This window comes from Sorex fumeus, unplaced genomic scaffold (genome assembly GCF_029834395.1).
Source record: "Sorex fumeus unplaced genomic scaffold, SorFum_2.1 ptg000110l, whole genome shotgun sequence".
Taxonomy (NCBI): Eukaryota; Metazoa; Chordata; class Mammalia; order Eulipotyphla; family Soricidae; genus Sorex; species Sorex fumeus.
In genome coordinates, this window is record NW_026606167.1 from 2,807,892 (window position 1) to 2,830,098 (window position 22,207).

The following is a 22,207-nucleotide window of genomic DNA, read 5'->3' on the forward strand; positions in this document are numbered from 1 at the left end:
CGGGGCTGGAGCGGCTTGGGGGCCAGCCCCACGCTGGCAGGAGGGGACTGGGAGCAGCTCAGGACGCCCCCTCAAGGCAGGCTTTTCCCAGCTGCCCACCTGAGGCCAGCGGTGTTGGTCTCCCCCACCTGCTCAGAAATCACGGTTCCGAGGAACCCACCTGGGAACGGCGGGGATGAGCGGGAAGCGCCCAGAGAGGTCAGGGCACGGCCCGGAGCCCCGCAGCAGGGGGACGCGTGGGGCGAGCGAGCGACTCAAGCCCAAACCAAGCCAGAGGCCGCGGCCCACCCCACCGTGCGCCACGCGAGGGGCCCCGACACGAGGCCCCGTGGGTGACCGGTGACCCCTAGCCAAGGCGCCCATCCCGGGAGGCCCAGCCGCTTCCCACGGCCGCTGGGTGCGCGGCCCGATCGGCCTGGCCCGGACCGGCCCCCCCGCCGCCCCCGACTGGGCCCGGGAACAGGGCCGCGCCCTACGGCGGCCGGGAGGGCCAAGCCAAGCTCCTTCTCAACATGGCCTCCGCGGAGCCCCGACTCCGGCGGGCGCGCCGGCGCCACGACGGCCCGGGCCTCCCACGCCACCGCCTCGCCCTCGCCGGGATGCGGGGTCCCTCGCTCGGCGCGACCCCCGACGGCCCGGGCGGGGGCCGCGCCCGGACGGGGGCCGCGCCCGCCTCCGCGCTGCGCCGCCACTCCCAAGATGGAGCCCGAGCCGCCCCGCCCGGCCTCACACGCCGCCGCCCCGCCCGCCCCGCCCACCGCCGCGGCCCCGCGCTCAGCGCCGAGATGGCGGCCGCACGCTTCGCCAGAGCTCCCCGCGGCCTCCTCGCTTAAAATGGCGGCCGCGAGGAGCCGGGAGGCGGCGCGGGGCGGGGCGCGGGGCGGGCGCCTCCGCGCGCGGGGCCTGCTGGGGGTCGGCGCGCGCGGGCTGCCGGGAACGGGGCGGAGCGCGGCCGCGCCGGCGCGTCGAGGGGGACAGGCAGCCGCCGCGATGGTGAGCGGGCGCGGGGGGAGGGGCGCCGGGCCGGGGCCGGGGCCGGGTCGGGGGCGCCGGGGGCCGCCGGGGGACCCGGGCCGCCCGCGGCCCCGCGCTCACGCCGGCCCGCCGCCCCCAGGACGTGTTCCTCATGATCCGGCGCCACAAGACCACCATCTTCACGGACGCCAAGGAGTCGAGCACTGTGTTCGAGCTGAAGCGCATCGTCGAGGGCATCCTCAAGCGGCCGCCCGACGAGCAGCGGCTGTACAAGGTGCGCCAGGCCGGGCCCAACGGCGCCGCGGCCGGAACTCCCCCGCGCCGGCGGCCGTGCCCCGGGAGGCGGAGCCGCGAGCGCGCGCCCGCCCGGCCCGGCGGGGAGGGAAACTGAGGCCCGCGCCCCGGCCGCGGAGGGGGCGCGCCTGCGCGGGCCCCGCGGCCCTCGCGCCCCGCGCCGGGACGCCGCCGCCTCCTTTGTGTATGAGGGCCCCGGGCCCCCGCTGCCCCCCGCCGCCTCTGCCCTGCCCGCGCGGGACCCGGCCCACGTGTCGGAGCCGGGCTGGGCCCGCGGCCGCCCTGCGCGGGGCCACGCTCGGCCCAGCCCCGGAGGTCGCCGTGGCCGGCGCCCCGCTGCCGGCTCCCGGCACGTTCTGTTTGTTTTGCTCGGGGGCCACACCCAACGATGCTCTGGGCCTGCTCCTGTCCCTGCACTCGGGAATTACTCCCGGTGGTGCTCGGGGCACCTTCCAGGATGCTGGGGATTGAACTCGGGTGGCCGCGTGCAGGGCAAGCCCCTCCCCACCGTGCTGTCGCCCAGCGCGACCCTGCCCCCAGGGTTCAGAGCACCAGGCGTTTCTGGGACCCGCTTCTCCATGTCCGCCTCTCTCCTTAGGACGACCAGCTCCTGGACGACGGCAAGACGCTGGGGGAGTGTGGCTTCACCAGTCAGACAGCGCGGCCCCAGGCCCCAGCCACAGTGGGGCTCGCGTTCCGGGCAGGTGAGGGGCAGCAGGAAGGGTGGAGATGGCCACAGAAGGGGTCAGTGGTTCTTCCCAACCTCTGGGGCTGTGTAGCTTTGCCCATCCGGAAAGAAGTGGCCAGGGGTCCGCCTGGGAGTTGATCCTGACATTGCCGGGGGTGCCCCTCGTGGACTCCAGGGTTGCCGACCCAGCACTGAGCCACCTCGCTTTGTTGACTGAGGCTCGTCAGGAGATACCCCCGCCACTGCCGAGGAGCACCCCCCCTTGCCCGAAAGGCAGAAGAGATTGCGTCGGGTAGGAGTAGGTGTCGGAGACGAAGTCACCAAGGCAGCTTCCATGTTGGGAGGATCTTTCCGAATGAAGATAGGTCATGCCTGTGTTCTGGGGACCGCACGCGGTTCCAGGATGGAACTGGGGTTAGTTGCGTACAGGGCAGACAACCTTAACCCCTGCACTTTCCTCCTGACCCCTGAGATAGTACTGTTAAGTGATTGGCTTTGCACTGGCCCCAAAGTCCGCTCCCTAGCCTTGGGAGGTGAGCACTGCATCCTGTTTTGGAGATGTGGGCACAGAGGCTTGCCAAGGCCCCGATGTGTGAAGCCAGGGTTAGGTGCAGGCTGCCAGGACTTGGTCTGAGTTGGGCGCTGTGCCAATCATTTCTTTTCATCACTGTGTCACGCCACCTGCCCCTCCTGCCCGCCTTATCCCACCCCCCACATTTCTGTGCAGACCAGATTTGGTTGAGCCATACTAAGGACAGGTAAACTGGTTGGGGGGGCGGGGTGGCCTTGGTGGCCAGGTGGGGCTGAGACACCTGAGAGGACAGTTGATTCCACCCAGCCCTCCACCACCACCAAGAGAGGGGATAGGTTTCAGCTGTCTCCCCTGTCGGGTGCTGGCACAGCTGTGGAGGAAGGGGGTGGGTGGGCCTCTTACAGGGCGCCCTCCAGCCCTGTTCCGGCCTGATCCCGAGCCAGACCAGCCGTGTGCTAGTTCAGGCCGCAGCCCTATCAAGCCCTGAGCCCACACTTGGAGGTATTCTGCCAGCAGAGAACCAAGGGATTGTTCTGGACTCGGTGCCATTTGTGTGCCAGTGCTGTGATACGGTGGTTTTCAGTTTTACGAGACCTGTGTCCTGGGCAGCTTTAAAGGCTAGGGCTGTGGCTTGGAAGATCAGCTCGTTACCGTGCTGTCCCCTGGAGATCATTTACCGAGGCGGGCTTGGGCAGCATCTCCTGCAGTGCAGACCCATCTGCCCACAATGCCACTGTTGCTGCCCCCAGATGACCTTGCTGGGTGGAGAGGGGTCCCCCCAGGTGGGCAGGAAGCACTGGGGAAGTGAGGGAAGCTCCAGTCTGGGTGTCCCCCAGCAGCGGCTTGGAGCCCGGTGGGTGCCAGGGTTTCGGATAGGCAGGGAAGCTGTGCAAGGTCCAGGTGACCGCCGAGAACCAGGCGAAAGCCATCTCAAATGGGTGATGGCAGCCCCCAGGGAGAGGGGTCAGGGGGGACCGTGGGGGGTGGGGGAGAGGGGGCTCGGCCCCATGGGATCCTCTCAGTGGTCTGTCTCCACCAGATGAAGCTTTTGAGGCCCTGCGCATTGAACCGTTCTCCAGCCCACCTGAGCTGCCAGATGTGATGAAGCCCCAGGACTCAGGAAGCAGCGCCAACGAACAAGCAGTGCAGTGAGGGCCCTGCGCCCCCCCATGTCCCCCCAATAAAAGATTTGGGTGTCTGCCAGGTTGCCGCCTCTTTATCCACACAACTGCCCCAGCGTCAGGCATTACCCTCACCTCCCCACCCTGCTTTCTGTTCGCCTGCTAGACAACCTCTTTCCCCACACGCCCCCTCCTCCCCCCCCAGCCTGGGACATGCCCAGGGCAGGGCCTTCCCAGCCTCTGCCTGGGGACAAAGTCGCATCCCTCTTGACCCCCCCCACCCCCCGCATGTTGGCTTTGGAGCAATGGTAAGCTTAAGCTTGAGTGTTGGTGTCTAGGGGGGCTGTGGAGGGGAGCCCTAGCCACCTGGACAGGTGTGGCTGGCGGAGGGCAGTGCCTCTCCCACCCTTACCCCTAATAAAACAGTCTCCAGACGCAATTCCTGCATTTCTCATTTTTATTTGACAGAAAAAGTCGCTTTTGCTGTACAGATTTTAAAAAACCAAAATGCCTTTAAGAAAGGTGAAAAGTTGGGGGGAGGGGACCACAAGCTCACCGGGGGCAGCAGGGCCCAACCATCGAACATCTCGTCCCTACTTTCCAGGACACCTCTATCAAGTTCCAAACCATCATTCTCCCCGCGGGGTGCACTGCTCCAGGCCTTCTCAGACTCCCAAGTCTGGGGTGTCCCACACTATTTCCCCTCCCACAACTCCCATTCTCATTCCCACCCCCCAACCCCCCCCAAACGTGAACCAGGAAGAACTCACAGATTAACATTTCACAGGAACAAAGAAAAAAGGGGGAGAGGAAGGAAAAGAGGGAGCCCTCCCCCCCAAGATGCTGCCAGGGTCCAAAGAAGGGGGTCAGACAAGAACCCCATCTGGTCTTTCAAAGGAGGGTGCTCCCTGTGAACTCGAGACTCTGGGGTGGGGCAGACTCCCACCAAAAATTTCATGGAGACCTGCAAGAGAAGAGGGCAGAGGTCAGTGCCAGTGTCAGGCTGGCCAGAGACCTCCCTGCGGGCACAGGACATGGACACACCTGGGGGAGCGGTGTCTCACAGGCCGGGGACTGGGGGTCTCCCTCCTGCGCTTGTGGCCTGGAGAGCGGCTGTCCCCACGCTGGCCTCTGCGGGAATTCCGCTCGCTGCTGCAACACAAGGCCAAGGTCAGGCTGGGGAGCAAGCCCCCACCAGCACCCCTGGGCCCCAGCCCCGGGCCAGAAGCTCTCCTACCTCTGCTGGTCCCGCGGAGAAGGCTGGGGTGAGGGGCGGCGGCGCTCTGCAGGCGAGTAGCTCAGGGATCTGGAATCTCGGAGAGAGTCAATGGGCTTCCGGGGGCTGCGGGACCTGGGGGGCAGAGCATGTCCCCATAGCACCACACGCTTCCAGACCACCAGCCAGCACTCAGGACCGCCCCCCCGGGTCCTGACCACCAAACCTCATACCACACAGGGCCAGCCTCAGACCCACCTGTGTCTGCTCACTCACCCATCCGCCCGCACACCATCCACTGAGTGCCCCAACGGGGCAGGGCGCGGGGTGCAGCGGGGGACAAAGATAAAGACAGTCCCTGCCCTTGGAGGGGCTGTCTGGTCGTGAGGAGCGTCAAGGGAGGCTCAGATCAGCCCCCGTGTGTGGGAAGGAGCCCCGCGAGGGCGGGGGGAGGGGGCGGGGCGGGGCGGGGCAGTCTTCTCCAAGGTGCTGTTTGAGCGGAGTCTTGCAGAACGAGGAGTTCACCAGGCGGACAAGGCAATTCCAGGCAGAAGGAGCATGTCCAAAGGCATGGGGCTCTCCTTACACTGCAAGGCGCCGGGAGTGGCTGGAGCACAGGGCATGTGTGGGGGCGGACAGGAGAGGAGAACACAGGGCAGGCAAGGCCAGTTGGTGAGGAGCCTCACACGCCATTCCCGCAGAGCTGGGCTCTGTCCTGCAGGCCACAGGGCGTCCCGGAAGGATGTGTGCAGTGGAGGGAAGTAACCGGGTGTGCGTTTTAGAAAGATCCCTCTGGCTACGTGTGGAAGAGAATGGCGTGGAGGCAGGGAGACAGGGGAGAGGCTGTGGACAGAGTCGGGAGAAGATGACAGTGGCCAGACTAGAGGCCTGGCGCCAGCGCTGGGGAGACTTCAGCACTAGAATCCCTGGGGCCAGGTTGCACGTCAGGTCAGGGCCTGGGAGAGGACGGAGGCTGGGACGTCCCCTTTCTGGCCTGAGCACCCTGGATCGGAGGGGGAGGAGAGCCCGACTCCTCCCGGACGACCAGACACCACAGTCCAGAGCGGCACCCGGGCCCACACCCCCACACGGCCAGCTCCCGCCGGCCCCACTCACCTCCGCTCTCCTGCGGCTGGCTTCTTGGGGCTGGCAGGCTTGGGCACGGCCTGGGGGCCAGGCTTAGCAGGGGAGGGGGAAGAAGCAGAAGAGGAGGAGGAGGAGGAGGAGGAGGAAGAGGAGGAGGAGGAGGAGGAAGAGGAAGAGGAGGAGGAGGAGGAGGAGGAGGAAGAGGAGGAGCTGGAGCTGGAGCTGCTAGAGCGCCTCTTCCTTTTGGCGGGGGTCGGCTCCTGAGGACGCCCCTCTCGAACAGCCTCCTTTGGGGCTGGCACGGGACTGGGGACCCTGTGGGAGAAGGGGACTGTCACCAGGAGCCAGGCCGACCAGCCCCAACCCTACCTTCCTTGGCCTGGAGGAGCGGCAGTGGGGAGCGAGCCTGCGCAAGGCTGGGCCAGTGAGCACAGCCCCAGCTTACCGGCCTCTAAGGCAACTGGCCGGGACCCGCAGCCCCAGGGCTCAAGGTTAAGCCTCAAGAATGTCCCTGATGGAGGAAAAGGCCCCTGGGCTCAGGAGTGGAAGCTGAAGCTGGGAAGTCTCCTTCCTGGGAGCCAAGTTGGGGAGGCCCCTGAGTTGTGCGGGGTGGCTGGGGCAGGGGCCGTCCTGCCTGGAGGCAGGGAGAGGGATGGGATGACCTCTGAAGATCCTTCCAGCCCAGGGAGTTCCTCTTGAGGTCTAACTGCCATCCCTCCTGCTGTAAAATTAAGTCCATTTCCTCTAGTTCTGTCCTCTGTAGAGACGGAAAACTTATCATTATCCTCTGGAGAATAGACCTTTGGAGACTTTCATCTGTCCCATTCCTCCCCCAGACCCCCACCCCAGCATTCTCTTCTACCCCAGCCTCGGCGCCAAGAACCCCTGGGGAGAAATTCCCCCTCCGCCCACACCCGTGGCTGCCCCATCCCCAAGAATGACTCCCCAGAATCATTCCGCCTCACCTCTTCAGCGCCACCTCGGGCTGGGCAGGAAGACTAGAGCCCTCTGAATCGCTAGAACTGGAACCGGACGAGGACGAGGACGAAGACGAGGAGGACGAAGACGAGGAGGAGGAGCTGGAGGAGGAGGAGGAGGAGGAACTCCGCCGCTCCTTTGCCGACTGCAGGGCAGCCAATGCAGCAGGCTGCTGGGCCCCCGGAGAGGCGAGTAGTTCCCCGCCCTCAGAGTGGGCCACCCCAGGGCCAGAGAGCATGCCATTGTGGTCGCCAGCAGAGGACGTGGTCTTGGCCACAGTCCCAGAGGAAAGGACCTGAGACCCTGCTCCAGGGGCGCTCTGGGTAAGCAAAGACCGGGACTGGTCAGAAAAAGCTGGCACAGGGGACCTAGAGCGGTCCTGAGCCGCAGGGAGGACAGCCTGTGAGGAAGCCTGAAGCATTCGAGAGGCAGGAGAAGGAGCTCGCTCAGAGGGCATTCTAGACTGACTGGCGATAGGTGGCGGGGTTCTGGACCTAGCTCGGTCAAGGAGTGGCGGGGAGGTTCTGCCACTAACACGCTCGTAGGCAGATAGGGACACCCTGGGGCTAGTGAGGTTGGCACCAGACAGGGCTGGCGCCATTCGAGCAGGAGCCAACGCTGACGGGGTTCTTGAGCTGGCGATGTTCACAGGAGCGGCGGCGTGGGCAGACCTAGGACCCACCAAGTTTGCAGGGGCTGGTGCCTGGGGTGTTCTGGAGCTAGAAGGGTAGTTTGCAGTAGTCGGCGGGGTGCCAGAACCCGTGAGACTCAAAGCTGCCAAAGCAGCTGGGGTTCTGGCTCCGGCCAGATTCACAGCTGGGCTCGTGGGAGTGCGCGGATCAGCAAGGTTCACAGCTGAAGGTGCCACCGCTGTTCTGGGACTGGTCAAGTTCATGGCTCCCGCCGCCGCGGGCGTTCTCGAGTCAGCCAGGTTGACTGCTGCTGGGATGGCCGGTGTTCTGGCGCTGGCCAGGTTCATAGCTGCGGCAGAGGCTGCAGGAATCCTGCTGGCAAGGCTGGCCGCTGGGGCCGTTCGGAGACTCATGAGAGGTACTGGAGCTGGAACCTGGGACATTCTCGCAGCAAGGCCCGCAGCAGACATGGACGGAGGAGGCCGAGCAGTGCCAAGACTGATCGCTGTGAGGGCCAGTGCAATTCTAGACTGAGCATGATTTTCCGGCACAGAGGACCTCGGGTGATCGGGAATTCGGGGCCCGGGACCATCCATCATGGAGCCACCAGTTTGCTGCAGGACAGACATGGGTGTTCTGGAACTGCCGAGGGGTTCAAGCATTCCAGGTGATCTACAGCGGTCCAGCGGAGTTGGTGACATACTAGGACGACTGAAACAGCTCATTCTAGAACTGAGTGCAACTGGAGGGGTCCGAGAACCAGAATGATTCCTCGTCGCTGGGGGCGTAACTGAACGTGATCGATCAGAACTACTTCCAGATGCAGAACGCCTGCGGATGGCGGGAGGAGACCTTGTTAAGGACCGCTTGCCTCGTGTTGTTCGTGGAGTTCGGGATCTGGAACGGCGACGAATGGCAAGTGGTGAACGACTTCGAGACCGTTTGCGTGGCAACAGCGGGGTGCGAGACCTCGAACGGCGTCGAATAGCTGGAGGTGTTCGGGACCTAGATCGACGGCGTGTCACTGGAGAAGTTCGAGAGCGAGACCTCCGCCGCGTCACCGGAGAGGTGCGCGACCGAGATCTCCTCCTCGTGACCGGGGATGTTCTGGATCTTGATCGTCTTCGAGCTATAGGCGAGGTTCTGCTTCGAGATCGCCGCCTGGTTACTGCTGGCGTCCTTGATCGGGATCTCCTGCGAGTCACCACCGGAGTTCGGGAACGGGAGCGGCGGCGAGCAGGTGTTCTGGACCTTGAACGACGGCGCGTTACTGGTGGTGTTCTGGATCGAGATCGTCTTCGGCTCACTGGGGACGCTCTGGACCGAGACCTCCTCCGAGTCACCGATGTTCTCGATCTTGATCGTCTGCGACTGACTGGTGAGGTCCGAGACCTGGACCGCCGCCTGCTGACCAGGGGGGTTCTGGACCTGGAACGGCGGTGAGTGGCTGGAGACCTGGAGCGTTTCCATGGGGCTGGTGATGTGCGTGAGCGGGAACGCTTCCTGGCTGGGGGTGTTCGAGAGCGGCCTCTCCGGCGTCGGGAAGAAGTTCGGGAACTCTCCTGCCGAGCAGGAGACCGGGAATGGTAACCAGAACCCCCTCTCCGCCTCCGAGTAACCCGAGACCTTGAGCGGCTCCGCTGTCTTCTCCGAGAGGTAGACTGAGAGGATCCAGATCTATCTCGCCGCCGGGCTGCTCTGGTTCTCTCTCTCCTTGAGCGGGACCGGGACCTCTGGAGCCCACGAGGCTTGGGTGAAGGAGAACGGCCTCTCCTTGAAGTCGTTTTAGCGCGTGGAGATGATGCCGATCGCCGCCTGCGTGAAGACCGAGACTTTTCGGCTGGCTCTGGGGAAGACACTGAAGGGCTCCTCCGGCGGCGCGGGGGCGTTCTAGAGCGTGTCTCTGGCGAGGATGAAGCAGAGCGGCTTCTACGGGAGAGTCGCGCCTTCCTAGTCAGCTCAGGAGATGAGCGAGAGCTGCGCCGGCGAGGTGGAGTCCGACCCTTGGTCTTTGGCTCTGGGGACAACCGAGCACTTCTCCTGGCAGTTCTGGATTTGGGTGGGTGTTCTGGAGATGACTCAGAACTACTGCTTCCTTCAGGAGAAAGACCTCTGCCTTTGCTCGATGAACCGGACCTGCTTCGTCTGGGGAGGGCCCTCGGGGTCAGAACCTTGGGCTCAGGAGAGGAATCAGAACCGCTCTGTGCCCTGGGTACTACCCGTGGCTTCTCTTTAACTTCAGGGGATGAACCCGACTGACTACGCTGCGGAGAGGGTCGAGATTTGCTGTCCACCTCTGGTGATGAGGACCCAGAGCGACTCCTCTGGCGCAGCGGCGTTCGGGCCTTGGCCTTAGAATCTGGAGAGGAATCGGACTCGCTTCCTTCCTGCGGGGAAGCACTGGGTTTCCCGTCAAGTTCTTGAGAAGACCCAGACCGACTTCTCTGCCCAAGAGGAGTCCGAGCCACAGTCTTCTGCTCACTTGATGACTCTGACCCACTTCTTTCTCTCCGAGGGCTAAGACCCTTGTTCAGTTCTGGAGATGACGGAGAGCGACTCCTTGGTCTAGGAGTCTGAGGCAAAGCTTTTGGCTCTGGAGAAGAGTCACATTCACTCCTGCCCCTGGAAGGTGTTCTGGGTATGTCTTTCATTCCAGGGGAGGACCCTGACAAACTCTGCCTTGAGGGCGTCCGAGACCCATCTCTGAGTCCTGGGGAAGACCCTGACCTGCTTCTCCTCGAAGGAGTTCTAGGTAAACCGTCTTTCAGTTCAGGAGAAGATGCAGAACTACTTCTTTCCCTTGAGGGGGTTCTGGGCACAGCATCATGTACAGGTGAAGAGGCGCTTTGATTGGACGATATTCCAGCCTTTTCACCTGCCTCTGGGGATAACTCAGAACTGCTGCGTCTGGAAGACCTTGCTGATTGTTCTTTCACATCTAGAGCTGGGTCTGTCTCTGGCTGATTAGGATAAGGTCCATTCAAATCTTCTTTAACCTCCGGAGAAAAAGCACTACTCACTTCTGCAAAAGAACCCGAATTCCTAAATCCTAACGGTGATCCAAAGCTATTCTCCCTGGCAGGGGAGTTAGACAGTTCTTTATGTTCTGGAGAAAAATGTGGCCCACTCCAAGTGGAAGCCACTGCAGGAACTGCTGCTTCCAAAGCAGTCTGCGACTGACTTTGGTTAAAAGTCAAAGACACAGCAGGCCTTTCATCAGGCTCAGGAGAAGACTCCAAGTTACTTCCAGTCATTTCCTTGTGTTCTGGAGACAAATGAGGTGGCATCTGGCTGGAGGAATCTTCAAACTTCTCTATCACCTCCATCGACTCATCCTGGCTTGGCTTACTTATACTTTGGTCTCTTACATGAGGAGATGACCCAACACCAGCTCTCTCTCTCGATGGAGTTCTAGATGTGTCTTTGAGTACCGGTGAGAACTCCAAGCTATCCTGTGGCAGAGGGCTCAATTTATCTCTGCCTTTAGGAGAAGAGGCAGTGATATCTTCCTGCAAGAGGAGGCTTGTTTTTTCTCTCAGTTCAGGAGAGGGCTCCAATCTACTCTGCCCCAGAAAAGATTTAGTGTCCACTGCAGGATAAAGGGAAGAGTCAGACTGTGCCATGCTCTGCTCAGGAGACATTCCAGATTTCAGCCCAGGACTTACTGACAGTTCATTTCTATCTAGCCTCTTTGGAGATCTGAGTGCCAGATCAGCAACTGGAGATGAGGAACTGGACTGGCCACCCTTCGATGTCTGAGACTTACTCTGCAGAGACGGAGATGCAGAGTGACTCTGTCTCATCTCTGGAGTCGAAGGATCAGACCTGTCATCTGGTGAAGTCTGAGACTGTCCTTTCTGTAGCAAAGATGAAGAGCCGAGATGGCTTTCTCCGGGTGGTGTACTGGCTTTTACTCCTGCACAGACCGGGGGAAGTCCAGAGCAACTCTGTGCTATTGAGTCCTTAGACTTCTCGCTGGAACACGGTGATCTTGATCCAGACAGACTCTGTCTAGGTGGTGTCTGGGGCTTTACTTTGGGGCTCGGTGAAGCAGATCCTGAGTGGCCCTGTCTTGATGGTACCCCAGGCTTCACTTTGGTATCTGGCGAGGAGGACCGAGAACGGCTTTGTCTTTGTAACAATTTGGAGTCCACTGTAGGGCAGGGAGACTCTGATCGACTTGGCCTCGGAGGTGTTTTAGATGTCACCCTACCAGGGCTTGGAGAAGAGGAGCCGGAACCACTATGAGTCGGCGATGTCACTGCTTTTATTTTGGGCTGTGGAGATGACGACCCGGATGGGCTCTGTCTAGGCGTTCCAGACTTCACTCCAGGAGGAGAGGGCCCAGAGCAACTCTGTTGAGGAGGAGGAGTCCTCGATTTCATTTCGGGCTCAGGAGATTGAGAATGACTTCGTCTTTCTGCTACTACAGATTGTTCATTTGCTTGGGGACTTGTTACAGACCCTTGCCTAGGTGGCGTTCCAGGTTTTACTTTAGGCTGAGGAGATGAACTGGAACAACTCTGTCTCGACGGTGTTTTAGATTTTTGATTAAGAGGCGGAGAACCAGAGTGACTGCGTCTTGATGGTGTTCTAGACTTGGCTTGAAGCTGAGATGAGCCAGAGCGACTCCGCCTGGGTGGTGTTTGAGACTTTTGTTTGGGGCCCGGAGAGGACCCTGAAAGGCTCCTTCTCAAAGGCAAGTGAGATTTTGCTTTGGACCGTGGTGAAGAGAGGGAGCGGCTCCGTCTTGAAGAAACCCGAGATTTTTTCATGTCTGGACTCGAGTTGGATCTGCTCCTCCTCTGTGATGTTCTGGATTTGTTCTTCCTCTCTGACGATGAGCCAGACCTGCCTCTTCTTTGGGGTGTTCTAGAATGAGATCTCCCTCGCCTGACTAGACTTCTACTACGAGATCTTCGTCTTGCGGGTGTCCTTGATCGAGATCTCCCTCTCCTAGCTGGGGTTCGAGAGCGTGAGCGGCCGCCCCGTCTAGCTGGGGTTCGAGAGCGTGAGCGGCCACTCCTCCTAGCTGGAGTTCTAGAGCGTGAGCGACCTCGTCTAGCTGGGGTTCGCGAGCGGGAGCGGCCGCTTCTCCTGGCTGGAGACCTACTCCGAGAGCGCCGTCGTAGTGGTGAGCGGGTTCTAGACCTGCGCCTAGCAGGTGTTCGAGAACGGGACCTGCCCCTCCGGGCTGGGGTCCTAGACCTAGACCTCCGCCTGGCCGGTGTTCGGGAGCGAGACCTCCGCCTGGCGGGTGTTCTCGAGCGAGATCTGCCCCGGCGGGCGGGTGTCCTAGAGTGAGACCTGCCTCTAGTGGCTGAGGATCTAGAGTGTGACCTGCCTCGCCTTGCTGACCTAGATCTGCCTCTTCTCTGGTTATTTCTGCTCCTGGACCAGCCTAGTCGCTGCGGTGACCTAGAGCGGCCACGTCGCTGGGGACTTCTGGATCTTCCCCATCTCTGTGCAGACCGGGACCTGCGCCACTGAGGTGACCGGGAGCGAGAGTGGCCTCTCTTGGGAGGGGTTCTTGATCGTGATCGCCCCCTCTTGGTAGTGGCAGGGCTCCGAGATCGGCCCACCCTACGAGGAGGAGTATGAGAATGCGACTTATCCCGCTTTGCCCGGCCATGGGAGCGACTCTTAGACACGGGAGAGGAAGAAATCTCTCTGCGAGACCCAGGAGCTGGTGCAGGTTTAGGACTTTCAGGGGAAGAGCTGGCATGCCGAGAAACTTTGGTAGGTTGAGGGGACGGTGGGCAGCTCTCTGAAGAAGACTGGGGAGGTTTCTCAGGAGACTTAAGTGGCGAACGGCCCCGGGGTGGGGAAGCCTCTGTTGGGGGATTCACTGGCTCCTGACTCAAGGGGGCTGTCGCAAGGGGTTGTGGGGAGCCTCCACGTTGCTCAGCAAGGAGCGGAGTAGGAGCAGGTGGTTCTGGGCCTGTGCTGCTCCTTTCCGGAGAGGGACTAGGTCGAGTTGCAGATTTCTAAGAGTGGAAGAGAGAGTAGGGAAGGGTCATGTAATAAAAATTTATCGAGAGACCCCAACATACTTTCCACAAAAGGTTTCCACTAATATACCCCATTACACCAACTAATCTTTTTCTTTATCATAAACAGTCACATCCAGTTACAAAGAATCATGCAGATTAAAATGAGAAAAACATGAACTCAAAGATCTCAGAAACTAGAGAAAATACAAAATGCAAACAAAAGCACTAGATTGTATAACAATTACAAAATTCTGTAAGAACAAAAGCAAAAGACGCAAGAACAAAAGGAAAAGTGTTTGACAATTAAAAAAATAAAACCGCGGCCTGAAAATGCTATGATAATCCTTCAAAAAAAACTGGCGAGGAGGAAGGAGGGCCACAAGCAGCGTGACAATACAGAATGCAAGGTGCTTGCCTTACTCTCAGCCAACCCGGGTTGAATCCCCACATCCCGTATGCCCCCCCCCCCCCCGCCCCGAGTGATTCCTGAGTACAGAGCCAGAGTAAATGAGTAAGCCCTTAGCGCCCCTGGGTGAGGCCCAAAAACCAAAACATCACCAACAACAAAAACCTAGAAAAGTACAAGAACAAAGAAAGGTTTGACAACAGTTTGTGAAACAGACTAGAATGAAGAATAGGAAGATGAAGGAGACCAAGTTTTATACATATATACACGTGTATAGTGTTATATGAATTAAAATACAGATGAACAATAGAAAGTGAAGTTAAGTTCCTGAAGTGCTTTAACTTCTAATTTGCAAAATATGAATGACATGGAAAATAGGGGAGCTAAGAAATACATAATGTATACTATTAACTGTTGAATAAAAAGCACAGTTAAGTTACAGACTAAAACGAAGATAGTAAATATAGGGCAACATATAATGCTAACCAGGCCAACAGAGAGCGGTGCCTTCAAGAGTATAGGCAGCAACCAAGGGAGTTGAAAAGTAGTTGGTGAGCCATAATATTTAATCAAACTACAGGTGTTAAAAGTAGTAAACGTGGGGCTGGAGCAATAGCACAGTGGGTAGGGCGTTTGCCTTGCACGCAGCCGACCTAGGTTCGATTCCCAGCATCCCATATGGTCCCCCAAGCACCGCCAGGAGTAATTCCTGAGTGCATGAACCAGGAGTAACTCCTGTGCATCGCCGGGTGTGACCCAAAAAACAAACAAAAAAAAAAAAAAAGTAGTAAACGTGAAGCTTTGTTCCAATTCTCAGTACATGTAAAAAAAAACAGAATACTGACATAAAAACTAAGTTTGAAAGCCATAAATCAATGATTTGAGGATGCACAAGAAAACTTGGTAACTAGGAGAGGAATGAAAAATCAATTCCTTTCTCTTCGGTTCTTAACACTTCTCTCCCTTCAAACACCTGTCCAAAATCCACAGCACTGCAACCTACAAACTCCGGAGCATACCTCTTTTTTGTCTCTGTCTTCGTCAGGGCTGCCAGGCTGCTTTGCAGAGGGCTCAGGGCTGCCAGGCTGCCCTGTGATGGTGGTACCTGGTTCCCTGGAGGGTGCATCTCCCTCCCCTCGGCACTGAGAGGCAGGGGAAGGGCTCCGCCCAGTCAAGGCAGTAGGATGTGTTTTAGCTGCAGCACTCCGAGACCTGAAGGAAGCAATTGAGGATGAGGAAGAAAAGGGAAATCAGTTCAGGGGACAATAGGAAACCCCCGCCCAAGCTCCCAACCTCCTTTCGTCACAGTCTAATAATAACCCTCTTCCAAAAAACCTAACTCTTTAGACTCAAGCCACTCACACTGAAACGCAGGTCCAGCTCACATCTGTCCTCTTCCCAACACAATCCCCAAAAATGTTCTCTTTTAACCCCTTTTCACACCACCCCCACTCCCCCCAAACCCTCCAACCATCCCATTCCCTACCCGCTTCATTCACAACTCACCTCTTAGCCCACCTCCTTCAGGAAGCCTTCCCCGATTAAGGAAGCCAGGGTAAGGATTCCTTCCTCCCCCAGACACCACGAACAAACCACCCTCCCCCCCTATTCTGGCAGTCCATATACATCAGAACAAAACAAAAAAAAATAACAAAACAAAAACAAAAAACAACAGAAAAAAAAGAGAAGGGGAAATGTATATGTCTGTCCATCCTGTTGCTTTAGCCTGTCAGCTCCTAGAGGGCAGGGACCGTGTCTTCCGAATGGTCTGTGCAGCGCCTAGCACACCGTGGGCGCTCAATAAATATTAAATTGATTAACCCACAAATCCCTTTCCCTCCCTTCCTCCTGGACCACCCCTTACCGACTGCGGGAAGTATCAGAAGAGGACGCCGAATCAGCAGAGGTTGAACGGTGAGCTCGGCGGCTCTTGGGGGCTGGTGTTGTACTTCGAGAGCTGCAGGAAGACCACCACCATAAACTCATGGGGCTGGCACACCCAAGCCAGATTCAGCTTAGCCATCCCTCTCCTGTATCTGTCAGGGACTCACTCCACTCTACCTCTCTCAAGCGGCATTCATTCGCTAAGGGCACTTGCGAAGGCAAATTTCCCACAAATTTACTCACCGCTTCCGCTTCTTGTCCTTAGATTTACGTTTGCTCTTTGGAGTGGGAGACCTGGGAGAAGAGAACAAAATCATTAAAAATAATCCTTCCTTGAAAAGGGACTAAAACTAAAAGCAAAAAAAAAAAGTCATTACACTAGACGAAGGAATTGACCTTTGCTCCAAGAAACCCTTCAGAGCAAGCAAGGCCACTGCTCCATGTGCTGCTCTGTCCATATGTGCCCCAGAGAGCGCTTACCTGTGCTTCCGCTTCTTGGATTCAGATTCTGACCTATTGGGGAAAGAAGAAACATGTAAACCACCACCTGCATCCAAAGCCTTCCAGCTTCTCTATAACTGTTCTATGCATTCCCACATCATACCTGTGCTTTTTCTTCTTCGAGCTCTTCTTCCTCTCTCGTCTAGGAGAGCTGCTTTCTGACCTGCTAAAGATGGGTTAAGAAACAAGGTAACTCTGGGGCTGGAGAACAGTACGGCGGATAGGGAGCTGGCCTTGCTCAGAGTTCCCCAGTTCCCTCAGGAAATAAGCCCTGAGCACCACCAGGTACTAGCCCCACCTCAAACTGGCCCCCCAAAACAAACAAAACAAGGTCATTATGCTAGATTCCTTCCCTTTCCCTCACTTCTCTAATTCACCCCCAAAAAAGGCTACTAAGGAAAACAAAATCCAATGGTGTTAATGTCTTAGACCTAAACCCAGGACTTTCATTAAACAAGCCTCCACAAAGCAGAGATACCACAGCTCCTTACATCAACAAATCTCAAAATGAGAAAAAGAAAATCCCAAAAATCTACGATGGTAATTAGTTGCTGCAAAAACCAACCCCTCCTGACTCACAGAAATCACGATTATCTACTTAGAGTAGGAAAGAGTAACAGAGTTGGTTCTCTGAATACTTTAATAACTACCTAGCTAACTTACCGTCCTCTATCTTTCTTCTTTTTCTTCTTCTTTTGCTTTGGAGTTGGTGAGCGTGAACTACTAGATTCCCGAACAAGGCTAGAAAAAAACAGAATGCAGAACAGATCGATAGGAGGACAAATTTCCCTGGACTTGCAACTTCAGAGGAACAAATCAAACAGCAAGAGAAGAAATAATCCACAAAACAACGACAAAAACACAGTACTTTCTGTTAGGAGTAGTAATTCCTGCGTACAAAACCAGGAATTACCGCCGAGCATTGCTGGGTGTGGCACAAAAAATAAAATTTTTAAGAAAGGAGTGCTTAGAATCACCAAGAAACTGACACTTTTTTCAGTCTTACATACCTGTAAGGTTTGGGGGGCTCAGGAGCTGCCTGTTTAGCTTCTCGAGCACGACGCTGAGGGTCAAAAGAGCTGCCATCCACATAGGAATCACTGATGCCAAAGGCAGCCCGGAGTCTCTCGTTCTTCTTCTCATTCAATTCTGCCATCTGGTGAGTCTCAGTTACCCTAGAGAGAAAGAGGACAAAGATCTATAGGAGAAAGCACACAACAGTCACAGTCAACCAGTTCTGTGTGGTGCAGGGGTCAAATCCAGGAACTTAGACATGGACAGCCTGTGCTCTCCCACTGAGTTATACATCGCTGGTCCAATCACACAATTTTAATAGAAGCCAATAATCATGGAAAAGAAACATGAGCAGGAAGTCCAAGGTATGAAAGAATAGCAAATGCAGCCAACAGAGTCCAGATGGAATCAAAGGAGAGTGAAACACTCACGCTGGCCTCTGCCCAGGGGTCTCCTCCTTGCCCCCAGGGTTCACATCCTTCTCCAGCAACATGAGTCGAAAGGTAGCCACTTTTTCCTGAATTTGCTGTTCCTCGTACCTGAAGAACAAATCCCTTCAGGGTTAGAGGTTGACTAAATAGATCCCCCGTCCCAGTTCTCATTCCCAAGGGGTCTCCCTCTCCTCTCCATGCACACATTGAACTTTTCACTCACTGTCACCCACAAGCCCTTCTCCTCTCTTAAATCCTCATCTTTCTTTCCTTCACTTACTATATCCTCTAGAACAGTGGATTTTAAACATCCTACACTCCAAGGGCTAAGAGAGGAAAGTTCAGCTCAGTCCCAGATGCTCCTCCCGACAAGAACAGGTCTTTCATTCCTTGGGATTCCAAAGTAAGGCGCACTGTATAAAATGGGTGCTACTGCTGAAGTTTGAAAACCACTGCTCTAAAAGGGTTTCTGCCTAAGTGTTTCTCATCCAAAATTCCACCTCACTACCCACCCCACAATCTCCTTATCCAGTTTTTCTTCCAATTCCTTTTTTCCTGCTTTTGCTTCTCTCCAAGGTCTCAATCCTTAAATCCATCTGTTCTCCTCTTCCAATGACAATCATCTCTCGCCTTACCTATCTCTGCTGTCAGGTCTGATGTCCCACCTGTCCCTCAGTGCATCTTCCTCTCCATGTAACTCCATCTAAATAAATCGGACCCCCTCAGGCTCCCCTTTCTGTCCTACGCCGTCCCTCATCGCCCAATCTGAAGTGTCCCTTAATTCCACTTTCAGTTTCCTGGCTCCTTTGCCTCCTCCCCTCCTCCAACTCCTCTCCAGGCCTCTTTCAAGCGCCCTAAGCTCCCTACATCCCACCACAAAGCCCCAAGCCCTGCACTCAGTGCTTGGCTCTCCCCCAGCCCTCCCCTCACCCCTGCTCTTCCATCATCTCCTCCAGCTCGAGGCATCTCAGCTCCACGCGCCGCTTGCGCTCGTGGTCCAGGATGTCAGGGTTAGGCCGCTTCACCAAGGCAGCCTCCAGGCGCCGCAGTTCCTCCTCTCCCTTGTAGTCAGGCCGCTCACCCCGGCGGCCCCGCACCAGGGACAAGTTGCGCTGGACGTAGCCGTTGGTGCCGCTGCCCCGGGGCGTCGGCAGCCCGATCCCGTTGTACATGGCCCCGTGCCCGGGGTGGGGGCACCACCGCTCCTGAGGGGGAGCGGGGAGACACGGGTCAGGCCCCTGGCCCCAAACTAAGCACCTGCCACCACCCAAATCCCTGCTCTTCTTCATCCCTAGTTCAACACGTGTCTCCACACAAAACCTCACAGTGCTTCTGTGATCCTCCTGGTCTCCTCAGAAACCCCTTCCTTGTACTTCCCACACAACTTTTCACCAGATGAGTGCCCAGCTCTTGCAGCCGTTTCCCTCAACGTGCAAGAGTCACCCATTCCTGCCTCCACCTGGATATTCTTCCACTCTACACAAAATCATCCTATTTCCCCTGGCTTATTTTCCTTGGACCCAATACACATAGTGGCGTATTCATCAACTATTCAAAATGGCACCCCCAAAAACCAACACATCAGTGACATTCAATGGCCTGCAGTGCACGCCCAAAGGGTCCTCCAAAAGCTGACCTCAAGATTTCAGACTACTGTTACAAATGCCAAACAGACCGGAGAGTCTCTAACCACCCAACAGGACCGGCTGGCTAAAATAAGCCAAATGTCTTAGGCAGCCTCACACAGACTGAAGGCCAGCATGCACATCAGAAACAAGTCAGCTTTGGGTAGATCGCCCTCAGATTCGACCTGCCACGCTAAGTAGCCATTTCCTTGATAACAATATTTATACCACGATCCTGGCTCCAAATTCCGCTAATTTCCTTACGACAGCATTTCACAACTTGCAGCTCACCCAATCTCGCTAGCTCCTTGCTTGTTAAGTATTACCTGTTCTCAACTCAATGTTCTCAGCACAAACAAACCCATCTGTCCCAACGACGTTTCTTGTCTTCGTTCCTTGCCCTAAACTACCGCAGAAAACCCCCACTCTTTGTACCTCACTTTCACTAAGAAATTATTGGCCGTCCCTTAAAGACCTCGGATCGCTTCCCAGCTGCTCTCATCCAGCTCTGCCTCCTACTTCGTTACCTCCACGCCTCCCCCAGGAGTCTATCCTTTCGACTTGTCGGAACCCCAGCATGATTCCGCAGGGCCCTCAAAACCCTGTTTTGCTTATGTAGATTGCTCGTCTACACCTACTTCCTTCTCCAGTTCATCCTGTCAGAGTACGAATGTGTGGAGTATTGTAAAGGGGAGAGATCACGGAACATTGAGGGAAAAGACAGAAGGGGAGCGGGGGAGGGGGGAAGGGGGCTGTTGAAGTGCGAGTGACATGAATACCTAGAACGCATCCCATATATACACGTCTGTGCACACACCTGTATAGATACAATGCGTGGAGAAAGAAAGCCTACCTCTAGATCAGTTTTAGTACACCCCACCCCAGGTATATGCCCACCCCCCAGAGGAAAACTGCAGAGAAAATGGAGAACAAAAAGATAACCGTATTGCAGTTAAGGAGTAACAAAAAAGGCAAAAGTCTAAGAAAAGTGCAAAAGCCTGAGAAAATGAAACTTTGTAGCCAAAGAAGTTAATTTTTCTCTTTCAACCCCGTTCCCTGGTCTCCATACCAGTCTCCCCAATCTGAACCTAGACCCTCCTTTGCCTCTCTGTGCCCTAATTTCTGCTTCAGAAGGTCCCTGGCTAACCATTCACCCACACTTCCATACCACCTCACACAACAATCCTCCCACTCCCACGGGAGGGAAAACCAGTAGCTGCCATCCCAATATGGGTATTAAGTCACAACGGACCGGGAGGACTGTTAGGAAATAGAAACCGAGGTTTTCAGAGGGGGCTGCGGGACCAGTAACCACAGCGTTCAAAGCAGCGCTCAAACCACTGAAAAAGGAAACGGGACCGAAGGGCACATCGACACGCATACAAGTGACCAAAACCACGGAACTTGACGAGCGAGGGGTTCGAAAACAGTCGTTCCAACTGTGGATATGCAGGAACCGACCCAAGCGCAAAGCAGAAAATAAAAAGCTGCGAAGACAAAGGCGACCATCTTTCCTATCACCGTGTCACGGAAGACGGAAGGGCTGTGGAGCTCCGGAGGACGAAGATTCGAGAAGCAAAGCCCACCGAAAACGGGCAGGGGCGCAGAAAAAACCGTGATGGGGCGGCCCGCCCCCCCCCGCGCTCCGAAGACCCCTGCGGCCAAGGGCGGGCGCGCACGGCCGGGGGGGCCGACCCCGGCCCCGCGGCGAGGCTCTCGGGCGGGGGCGAACGGCCTCGCCGCTCCCGCACGCTCCCAGGGCGCCGACGAAAAGCCCCAGGAACGGGGGCAAAGAGCCACCCGCGCCGCCGTCCGTACGTACCTAGGCCCACCCTCGCGGCGGCGCGGGCGCCGGGGAGCCCGGACGCCGCCGCCCGCCGCGCCGAGGCCGGAGCCGGGAGGAGCCCCGCCGCCGCCGCCGCCAAAATGTCGGCCGAGCAGCCGCCAGGGCCTCGTCGCTAGCGTGGGGGAGGCGAGCGCGTGCGCGAGCCCGAGCGCCGCCAGCCGCGCGCGCCGGAGCGTGGGGGAGGGGCGCCGGAGCCCGCGCGCCCTCCGAACCGCTAGGAGGGGGATGGGAGGGCGCGGCGAGCCAGGCGCCGCGCGAGCCCCGGGCGGACGAGTGCGCGTGCGCGCGGCGGCCGGGCCGTGCTCCGCGCGCGGCGGCTCCGCGCCGGGCCGCCGCCCCTCCCCCACCCGGCTGCCGCGCTCCCGCGCCCTCTCACCCGCCGCCTCCGCCCGCCGCCTCCGAGGGGAGAGGTCCAGCCGCCGCCGCCGTCCGAGCTCCGGACTCCCGAAGGCCTGGAGTGGCCGCCCGGCCGCGCCGCGCCGCCCGCCTCGACCGACCACGGCGCCTCCTCGCCTCCTCAAGGGCCGCAGCGGGCTCCGACTGCGCCACTCGCACCCCGCCTGGGCCGCGCCGCGCGTCAGCACGACTCGCCGCGCGCGTCAGCACGTCGGCGCGCGCGCGCCGTGGCGCCCGCCGGGAAACGTAGTGCGCCCGCGGCCTGTGCGCAGGCGCCGCGCCGCGCCGGGTAGTGTAGTCGCCGCCCCGCCCGGCCCCGCGGCCGCAGCCAGCACGCGGACTACGAGTCCCGGCGGCCAGTGCGACGGAGGCGGAGTCGCGCTCCGAGTCGGCCTCCCGCCCGCCGCCGCGCGGTGCGCTCTGGGAGTTGTAGTTTGGGCGCGGGGCGGGCGCCCCGAAGCCCAGCGGCCGCCCCTGCCCCCGCGCGCGCCGCCATTTTGTCTTCCCCGCTCGCGGGGGATGGGCCGCCGGGAATGCGGGTCTCGGCGGCGTGAGGCGACCCGCGTCGGGCCGCCGGGCCGCCGGGCCG

The 22,207-nt window shown here is 58.2% G+C and overlaps 2 protein-coding genes across 4 annotated transcripts; one reads left to right on the forward strand and one right to left on the reverse strand.

Moving 5' to 3' along the window:
* Positions 1–819: 819 nt before the first annotated feature.
* On the forward strand, positions 820–3,690 carry ELOB (elongin B). The gene is made up of 4 exons (XM_056135020.1): positions 820–993; positions 1,115–1,249; positions 1,868–1,973; positions 3,529–3,690. The coding sequence occupies exons 1-4, from the start codon at positions 835–837 to the stop codon at positions 3,639–3,641; spliced, it is 513 nt and encodes a 170-aa protein (XP_055990995.1). The 5' UTR covers positions 820–834; the 3' UTR covers positions 3,642–3,690.
* A 363-nt stretch (positions 3,691–4,053) lies between these two features.
* Positions 4,054–21,827, reverse strand: SRRM2 (serine/arginine repetitive matrix 2). Of its 3 annotated transcripts, XM_056134967.1 has the most exons (15): positions 21,599–21,826; positions 18,682–18,956; positions 17,752–17,859; positions 17,317–17,481; positions 16,970–17,047; positions 16,410–16,472; positions 16,286–16,318; positions 16,049–16,099; positions 15,786–15,878; positions 14,941–15,133; positions 6,878–13,509; positions 5,943–6,227; positions 4,848–4,961; positions 4,655–4,762; positions 4,054–4,574 (listed from the first exon to the last, which is right to left on the reverse strand). In XM_056134967.1, exons 2-15 carry the CDS (start codon positions 18,921–18,923, stop codon positions 4,565–4,567), a joined length of 8,175 nt encoding a protein of 2,724 aa, XP_055990942.1. In that variant the 5' UTR covers positions 18,924–18,956; positions 21,599–21,826; the 3' UTR covers positions 4,054–4,564. The 3 variants fall into 3 exon arrangements, with proteins under 3 accessions (XP_055990942.1, XP_055990943.1, XP_055990944.1); XM_056134968.1 differs by lacking the exon at positions 18,682–18,956; XM_056134969.1 differs by lacking the exons at positions 4,054–4,574; positions 4,655–4,762; positions 4,848–4,961; positions 5,943–6,227; positions 6,878–13,509 and adding an exon at positions 15,428–15,700 and having other exon boundaries at positions 14,996–15,133; positions 21,599–21,827.
* Positions 21,828–22,207: the final 380 nt, after the last annotated feature.

What these genes read in the sequence shown, in the direction of transcription:
- SRRM2 (XM_056134967.1), bottom strand. Translation starts at nt 18,923, where the DNA reads ATGTACAACGGGATCGGGCTGCCGACGCCCCGGGGCAGCGGCACCAAC. An exon ending in GAGCCCCCCAAACCTTACAG is followed by an intron (nt 17,048 to 17,316) that starts GTATGTAAGACT and finishes GTTTTTTTCTAG; the next exon opens with CCTTGTTCGGGAATCTAGTA. An exon ending in CCAGCCGCAGGAGAGCGGAG is followed by an intron (nt 4,962 to 5,942) that starts GTGAGTGGGGCC and finishes TCTGCCCCCCAG; the next exon opens with GTCCCGCAGCCCCCGGAAGC.
- ELOB (XM_056135020.1), top strand. Translation starts at nt 835, where the DNA reads ATGGCGGCCGCGAGGAGCCGGGAGGCGGCGCGGGGCGGGGCGCGGGGC. An exon ending in ACGAGCAGCGGCTGTACAAG is followed by an intron (nt 1,250 to 1,867) that starts GTGCGCCAGGCC and finishes CTCTCTCCTTAG; the next exon opens with GACGACCAGCTCCTGGACGA. An exon ending in GGGGCTCGCGTTCCGGGCAG is followed by an intron (nt 1,974 to 3,528) that starts GTGAGGGGCAGC and finishes TGTCTCCACCAG; the next exon opens with ATGAAGCTTTTGAGGCCCTG.